The 9,129-nt window shown below is 41.2% G+C and overlaps 1 protein-coding gene across 1 annotated transcript in view; it reads right to left on the reverse strand.

Moving 5' to 3' along the window:
- SLC9C2 (solute carrier family 9 member C2 (putative)) overlaps positions 1-7,082 on the reverse strand; it is a 109,721-nt gene extending 102,639 nt beyond the window's left edge. The window contains exons 1-2 of the mRNA XM_036755503.1: positions 7,023-7,082; positions 4,135-4,235 (exon numbers count right to left, since the gene is read on the reverse strand). Coding sequence (XP_036611398.1) covers positions 4,135-4,235; positions 7,023-7,056 — 135 coding nt within the window. The 5' untranslated portion in view covers positions 7,057-7,082. The remainder of the gene's footprint in view (positions 1-4,134; positions 4,236-7,022) is intronic.
- Between the last annotated feature and the right edge of the window lie 2,047 nt (positions 7,083-9,129).

Here is a 9,129-nt window from a genome sequence, read left to right on the forward strand (position 1 = left end):
ACCTCTATGAATGTATGGCATGAAATTATGTATTTCAAGGAATTTCTTCTGCCTGAAGATTCCCCTACATTCTCCCTACATGTATAGGGTTTCCAGGATTAATTTTCCAATGTCACCTAAGGGATGACCTTTGCCTGAAGAATTTCCCACATTTCACATTTATTACATTTATAAGAGTTCTCTCTGATATGAACTGTTTATGTTCAGGTAGTTATTGCTCACTGCTGAAGGATTTCCCACATTCATTACATTTATTGAGGGGATGTCTTTCCAATATGAATGGGGTTTTTTGTACAGCAAGATAGAATGATGCTAAAGTCTTCACCATATATATACTCAGAGTATATTCCTTGAGTGTATTCCATACTCTATGGTAATGAATTGTAAGTAAAGGGCTTCTTATAATTATTATACTTACAAAGTTTATTTCCCAAGGTGATCATATTATATTTAATTAGTTCTGAAAATTGTTTTAAGTTTTTCCAAGGGTATCATATTTATAAAAACAAGTGCTTATAAGAACTCCCTGTTGTAGAATGAATATTGATTCCAGACTAATGTTTCTTCCAAAAGTATTACATTCATGAATACCTAATTAATTGTTCTGTGAATTACTGCTAACTTTCTGTGCAGTCTTACCTTGCTGTTCTTCTGTATTTTTGACTTGAGAGTACAACCCCAAGCAGCTCCCAATTCAGAATTCTAGGAACAATCCTTTATGATTCTCTCCTTAGATGATGTTCCCATAGAGATACAAAGCTTTGGGGTTGAATCCTTGTTTTCACTACTGGTCTGAAAAATGGAATCTAGGTACATGCTTCTCAGGGTTTCTCCTGCTAGAAGACCTGGTGCTTCTCTTGTCTCCAAATGGGAAGTCCGAAATGCTTTGGAAACTGAAAGGTCTAGAGACACAAAGTTCTCAGAATTCTCCAGCATCACATCCCTAAGCAGGTCCTTCTGAGGAGGTTCCAACAACCCCCATTCCTCCTGGGGGGAGTCTGCAGCCACATCTTGAAAGGTCAGATATCTCTCACATGTAGCTGTCAGGAGCTCAAAAGTCATTTTCTCTCTTCCTCAAGTCTCCTTTACATGGACAAGTCCAGAGTCTTGAGATGTCAGAATTACTGTTGTTGGCCATGCCTGATTTGGGCCAATCTGGTGGTTCTGGTTCAGCATTGGAATGAAATATGACATTTGCAGACCATCCAGCTGTGGGATCTCCAGCTGACCCAGAGGGATCTTCAGGTTCAGACTCCAATGGAGTCCCCTCACAAGACCAAAGAGCTAGAAGGGGCCTCAGAGATCATCTAGTCCAAATTAGATCAAGAATCTGAGGCCCAGAGAGGTTGAGTGACTTGTCTGGGATCACATAGCCAGCAAGTAGCAGCTGGGAAGAATTTAAACTCAGGTCCTTGCTTTCCATATCTGTACTTTTTCTGCCCCAAGCAGTACCTCCTCCGCCCTCTGGATCTTTAGATGCCTCTGAAGATGATCAAAGGGGTGAGCACACTCACCAACACTCATCCACACCCACATTCATTCACATTCACACAAACACATACTTACATTTACCCACAGTCACTTACCCCCTCTCACACTGACATAAAGGCCCAATTTACTGGCCCAGAAGTTTGACAATAAGAGGGAACAGGTACCAGTCCTTTATTATAATGACATTAAAGTAAACATGAAACAAGCCCAGGTCACTGTTCTTTTTATCAATAGGCAATACTAGAGCTCTGGAATGGGTATAGTCGCAGGAAAAGAGACCCATGGAGCTATATGCTAATGGTATAATCAGGATTGGGTTGATGACCTACAAGAAGGAGGAATGGCTGGGTTCTGATCCAGCCTCAGCCAGTAATAGTTTGCATGACCTTGGGCAAGTCCTGAGTTTTCTTATCTGTAAAATAGCAGGACTGGATATATTAGATTCTAAGTTCCTTTTTAGTTCTGAAATCCTTTAATTCTAGGCAGGGTCTTGGCTTTTATGGCACAACATATTCTGGCAAGCATGCTATTTACTAGGGAAGATAGCTAGTGGCTGCTGGGTCAGTATGACATTATTGAAGACAGTGGGGAAGATGAAATGATGCGCTTCAACTGCTCACAAAAGGGAAATCATTCAGTACTGGCAAGCAGATGCCAAGAACCAGTGGGGACAAAAAGGCACCAGTCAGGTTGAAGGTGAGGATTTCATAGCAGTTTCCCACACAAGTTGGAGGGAACTAGTTTTTTGCACGAGTGGACCTATATGAAGAGGACTCTGGTTGACTACTTGTACTACTCATGGCCCAGGAATGTTTTCTTGCTAAACCACATTGTGGTCAACAAAGCTGCCGGGACCCCAGAGTCCACCAAGACCTCAACCTGGAGTGTGTAATTGTTGCCAGAAGGGAAGGAAAATGGAATCCAGAACCTGTGGTAGGTAGAGTTGATTTAGTCACTAGTCATAGTGGCTGGGGGATTCAAGGAAGGCTTCATCACTGTGGGATCCTGGTGTTAACCCCACTCTTCTTAAACTGACCACAATACGAATAGAGGCTCTCAGACTAATAGGCAGAATCACCTCAGCAGGAGGAATAGGCAATCATGACTGGACCCTTCCCCACCCCACACATACCTACATGGATTCTCCAGTGTCTATAGTGGGGAGGCTGACTTGATATTTGTACTCCTGGTATGAGGGTTGCCTTCTCCTGAATTGAAACTAAACATACATCTCAATTCTTATCAATCAATATTTGAAGGTGGAGAGTTTGGTAGCAATATTTATCTAGGCTTGCTCATCTTTAATCAGGATGTTCCCTCTAAAAATTGGTCAACAGATACAGCTTTGTTTCAATGAAATTCTTTTATTGATCCTATGTACTAATCTTTTGACCAAAGCAGTCAATCTTGCTGACTCAAGAAGCCAATCTTGCTGACCAAAGCAACAAGATTGTTGCTGGCCAGAAAGTCTTTTCATAGAGGCACCTAGGAGATACGAGACTGGGCAGGCAAGAAAGCTGCCAAACATAAGTTCCTCTTGAAAGGATTTTGGGGAAATTATTTTCCAGGCATGTAGGAAATAGTGTAGCAGTCAACCAGAAAGTCTTTTCAAGGGGACTTCTAGAAGCAGCAGGCCAAAGGAAAAAGGGTTTTGTCAAGGAAGTAGAAGCCAGAATAAGGCTGTATAGGAATAATGATTGCCATGCCACCAGAAGGATCTAATAATTGGGGGAACAGAATAGTCAAGGGCTATAAGTACCTGCTATGTGCCAGGTATGTGGTGGGTACTGATGATACAAATGTAAAATTATATGCTATGGGAGATGATGATACATACATATATATATGTATATATATATATATATATATATACATTATATATACATAAGTATATGCCTCCCACCCCACAACAAAAATATAATACAAGGTAATTTGGGAAAAAGGAAGGCACTAGGAGGTAGGAATACTAGGAAAGGTTTCATGTAGAAAGTAGACTGAGCTGAGCCTTGAAAGAAACTAGGTGCTCCAAGAAGCTGATGGGAAGGAAAATCATCTGGGGAGCTGCATGCAGGATAGGACACATGGGCTGTGCATCTGAAGTTCTGTACTTCTCTCAAGGGATATGATTCTGCTTTTATGGACCAAATGGACCTGCCTTCCTTTGGATGCTGTGCACAGTGCTAAAGAAAAGGAATCAGCTGACAATAAACCTCTTGCATATAAGGTTTGGCAGTCAAGAAAGGTAGGAAAATGGGCAGGACAAGAGTCAAAGGAAGTTTTTCTTAAAAAAGAGATGTCTGCTATATTTGTAGACAAAGAAAAATAAGCCAGAATAGGAAAAGAGGAATGATAGCTAGAAGCCAAGGACCCCAAAAGAGAATCAAATTGCCTAAATTCCAGGGCTTAAGCCTTTGTAATCCATATTTCTCCTTTATTTACAAAATGTTTTCTTGCTTTTGAAAACGTTTTAAATATTGGATACAATTTTTCAAGTGAATTTTCACATAAACACTGTTTCATACACTCAGGACAGAACAGAATCTGTTGTTGCTTTCTTTTTTAAAAAAAATCCCATTTTAACTTATTTTATTTCTCCCATTTAACTTATCTTCATCCCATTCTCTGACTTATTTTCTATGATACCTGATTAAATTCACGGCCCAAGAGTCCTATGCAAAATCCCCAAAGAGAAAGAAATGTCAGGATAGCTGGTTCATAGCTCTTTAATAGAATCCTCAACATTCCTAAAGAAAACACACAAAACATACACTTTACAAATAAGCAACCCAATTCAAAATAATTAATCAAAGTTGTATTTTCTCTCCCCAAAACCAAAGTCCTCTCACTTGACACCTTCCTCATTTGGGGTGGATAAGTGACATATATTAGTGGTCTGTATCTTAGAAGGGCAAGACTGTCTTCTCAAGATCAACACAAATCAGCTACTTCACACTAAATGCTGTCTGGATGCTATGCACAACTATGTGTATGGATCTGATTGCAAAAGGGTAAATGGAAAGTCGGGCTTCTTTTACATTTTCTACCTTCTTTGCTGTGGTTCTGTCTCATTCCAAATTGTGATTTCTTCCCTGTATTTTTTTAAGCTTCACTGATGCTCTTTTCTTTACCCAGGGTTGTTCAGTCATTTTTCAGTCATGTCTGACTCTACATGATCCCATTGGCGGTTTTCTCAACAAAGATACTAGAGTGGTTTCCTGCTCCAGTTCACTTTACAGATCAGGAAACTGAGGCAACCAGGGTTAAGGGACTTGCCCCGGGTCACACAGCTGGTAAGTGTCTGAGGCCACATTTGAACTCAGGTCTTCGTGACTCTAGGCCTGATGAGGTATCTACTGCACCATTTAGCTGCTGCAGTTCTGTCATCAATGCCTATTTAGCACCTGAGTCATAGATACATATCCCCTATGGTTCTACTTAAATCAAGCAAAATCTCAATCAAAGGAGCTTTAAAAAAAACAAGAAGAAAAAGTAGGCTGGGAGACTGTTATCCCTACAGAGTAAAGGCGGACTTTGATTGGATTTTTACATGTATTTTCTCTGTTAAAAAGCTCTGACTAACCTACATTTATAGAGTCTGTTCTTACCAGAAACAATGCAAATGACATCATTTTATTAATTTGTGTCTCAGTTCGCCCCCTTAGGTATGCACCAAATCCCTATTACAATAGTCTCATATGAGGCAGTATGACTTAGTAGAAAGTACTGAATTTGGCATTAGATGACCCAGGTTCGAATCTTAGCTGTGCCATTTAACACTCTGTGATCAAGAGCAAATCATTTCCCTTCTCAAGGACTCAGTTTCTCCACCTGTAAAATGATGAGGTCGGACAAGATGATCTCTGTGTTTGCTTCTGAGTCCAAAATCCCTACGGTCACCATCACAACGGCGCCATCTACTTTTGTTTCTGCCCAATTACCCACGGGGAATTAAATTAAAACAAATCAAAAAAGACATATGGGTTACCAGCAACATGCAAAGTTCAAGCCAAAGGACTTTTGTCTGTTGCTTTCTCCCCACAGGGGTATAGAAATGATGGCCCCAGGAGAACAGTGTGGGGAGGAGAGGGGCAATATACAAAGAACGACGAGAACTCTCTATGAAATAAGTGAGTTCTGTATTGAATGCGAGAAATAATTCATTTGGACCCCCATTCTATTCCAATATTACTAGTCAGTTTGCTATGCTACATAAATCATATAGGGATAGATAGGTTCTTATAGCAGGCCTTAAACTTTAATGTAATATTCACTAGTTGTCTAACAAGTTATAAGGCTCCCTTGCACAACCGTGAGAATGCTGACAAAGATATTTCCACCCTGTTTTGCTCAGATTCCATGTCCAAATGCAGCATGGGTGGGATGCCTTCATGCTTTGGAAAGTCCTCCAATTTATTTTTGTACCTCCGGACCATTCTCTCTTGTCCAACATGAGCAAGTGACCATCTTATGGCCACTTAGTGGAGATTCCTCATGTTTCACCCAACCTGTGCCCCGCCCCTCCTGATATGTCATTTTTGGCCCTCAAGGGCAAGGTCTATCAACCAATAAGATTCTGTATTTTGCCATGCCTCTTTTGCATATTTGAGTATCAAACCCTACAAAAACAAGGTTTTTATAGGAAGAAGGGAGGCATCTCAGATCATAAGGAAGATCCAAGGTCCTCTTCATTAGACTTAATAGTCTTAATAGCCTGTAATAGACCCTTTAATAAAGTGCTATTGACTCAGAGCTCTGCCTCAGTCTCTTTTATTATAAGATGGACCATTTTAATCCCCACACTAATACAGATGAAACCCTTATATAGTTCCACCTCTAAGCCTTCATACTCAGCTATTCCACATTTCTGCTTTAATACATTTATCATCTAATCTGTTTAAAAATAAGAGGGCATCTAATTTATTAAGCACCTACTATGCATAAGGTGAGAGGTAGTATGGCTTAGTGGTTAGAATGTGACCCTTGGAGTCAGGAAGACATGATACATACTGGCTATTAGACGAATGACTAATCCTTTCCATGTTCCATGACAACTCTTCTAAGCCTTTAAGTCAAAAAAGTGTTTGTTGTCTGCATTGGGAAGGGTGGGGAAAGAGTTTGCTTATTGGAAGCTCCTCATGCCAATGAAATCACAGGCCCAGTCTGTACTGGGCCAGACTGTGCTAGGTATGGGAGCTTTTAACTAGTCAATTCTTAATTATCTCTAAGGAAAGACACTGGGTACTAGCCTTGTAATATGCTACAGTGGTGCCCCCTCACCCCCCACCCCAAATCCTTACTACTTGAAAATTTCTTAAAAATAAATTTATTTTTATCATGTCCCAGTAATTTTCCTGTTCTTTTGGTTTGAACTGAGGTCTCATGAACCCTAGACACACATAGATGACTAGCCAACTACATGCCTTGTAGATACAGTGTGACCTTTGATTTGCATATGGTTTAATTGCTCTGGGTGCAGGGGGAAAGATTCAGAGACTTGAAAAGGGAGGAAGTTAAGGAACCAAGTGACCTACCTGACAAAAAAATGATGGAAAATAGCAGCAACATAAAATGTGGCTTCTTCGAGGTTCGTATGTCTGGCCTCCCACAGAGTAAATCAGGAAGCGGAATATCCTTACTCCTGGAAAGATTCATTTTTCCCTCCGCTTTTCCAATCCCAGTGCAAAATCTGATATAATCAGTCACTGTAACTCTACTCCCTGCATACAGCACACAGAAAAAGGGAAATTAGAATTTCCAGGGCCTGAGTAGAGTTTTCCTTCCCAGACTCACACCATCTGAACACATCTCTTCTTACAAATCACAATGTGTATGTGGGTGAATACCTTTCTTCCACCTTCTACCTTACTTCCACCTTCAAGCGCTCTTTAAAAACACCCAAATTAGTGTAAAGGGCCAGCTCTGAGAAAGTCCCTTCTGGGATAAAGATACAGGCCAGAGGCCTGTTCTTGCCCTTGGGCTGATAACTCGGCATGTGGGTTCTCCATCCCTCCCTCGGCATACAAGTGCTGCCCAGGATGAAGGCTCTTCAAGCCTCCTAGGTACATGTGCTCTCTCCAAAACCCCCATGGCACACATGTGCTAAATACCACCTGTGGGCTATTAACACAATATTGTTTATGCCAAAAGGGGAACAAAAGCAGGAGGAAGTCATGCATTATGCAAATGCCTCACACATGGATTTGTTGATTCTGCTTGCCTAAAAGGTATATAAGCCCTGTCCCTCAGTTAAATAAATGGAGCTGTTCTGCCTGGCCCGTGTTTTTCTTTTTACTCTCCACAGCATTCGGCCATCTCCGGCTGAGGGGTTTCCTTTGGCATCTTTAATTCCCCTCTCCCACTTATGAATGTACAAACTCCTCATGAGTGAAATATTCCCTGTCCCTCCCACATTCCCATCCTCTTCTTCCCCTCCCCATCAACTTCTAGGTCCTTATTGGGGAACAGCAGAGAAGGTTGGAGGGGTCCTGATCAGGGTTTAAAGGATGGGGACAATTGAGGATAAGGAACAGAACCATCCCACTTTATTTTTCCTGATATCAAGGTATGATCTAAAAAGACCTATAACATACTAAAGTATTCTCAAAAACTTTTTAAAGACACTGTCTTGAGTAGCACAGGTCACCAGTACTTACTTTTCTAATTGTTTAGTCACAGGCCACGGCAGGGGTGGGGGGGGGGGATGCCAGGAGACAAAACGGACTAGGGCTAATTAACAGTCATTTAGTCATGTAAGCTCTATTTCAAAGTGACACCTAGGTCCCAACATCCTCCCTCACCAGAATTTCCTTCTGGCCTTACCTTCACTAACTTTCTCTGACTGATCTACCAAGATCACCAATATTTCCTTCCAATTCCAAGCTGAAGTTGAAACAAAGTGAAGCCCACTCAACAGCACAAGAAGAGAAGCTCAGTTCCACAAGGTCAGTTAACTACAACCTGGTGGCCAACTGACCAGTGTGGAGCTGGCCATCCCCATGCCTCTCATTGGTTGCTCACCTACCAATCTCCACTCTCATTGGCTACATGGGCTGTCCCTAACGCTGATCCATAAGAACTTTGGAAGCCAAGCTCCAGAGAAGCCGCTCTGCCTGGGTCTTCACACATTCAACGAACTTGACTCATCTTCTTACCTTGAACCAACAAACCATATCATAGTGTCATAGATGTGAAACTGGGAAGGATTGTAGAGAATGTCTCATCTGACTGTGTCATTTTATAGATGAGGTAATGAGGTGAATTGATTTGCTCAAGGTCACACAGCTAGTAAGTTGTCATGTCAGGATTCAAACCTGGATCCCCAGTCTGTAAATCCAGTCCTCTTTCTACTGTACAATAAATATAATTGAAGACAATTATAGGCCTCTGCAAATATGGCTACTCTCCTCTTCCTTCAGCCATTTCCCCACATCCTTCCATTCTACACTAGAAGCAGGCTCATTGTCACCCCAAACTGCCTCCACTCTGTGTATGTCTAAGATATGTATACATACACATATATGCAAATCTAAGACGTGTATATGTTTGTTGTATATGTGTGTACGTATATGTACACATGTGTGTAGATGTGTGTGTACATATATATACATACACACACACACACACACATATATATATATG

This window comes from Trichosurus vulpecula, chromosome 4, assembly GCF_011100635.1.
Source record: "Trichosurus vulpecula isolate mTriVul1 chromosome 4, mTriVul1.pri, whole genome shotgun sequence".
Classification (NCBI taxonomy): Eukaryota; Metazoa; Chordata; class Mammalia; order Diprotodontia; family Phalangeridae; genus Trichosurus; species Trichosurus vulpecula.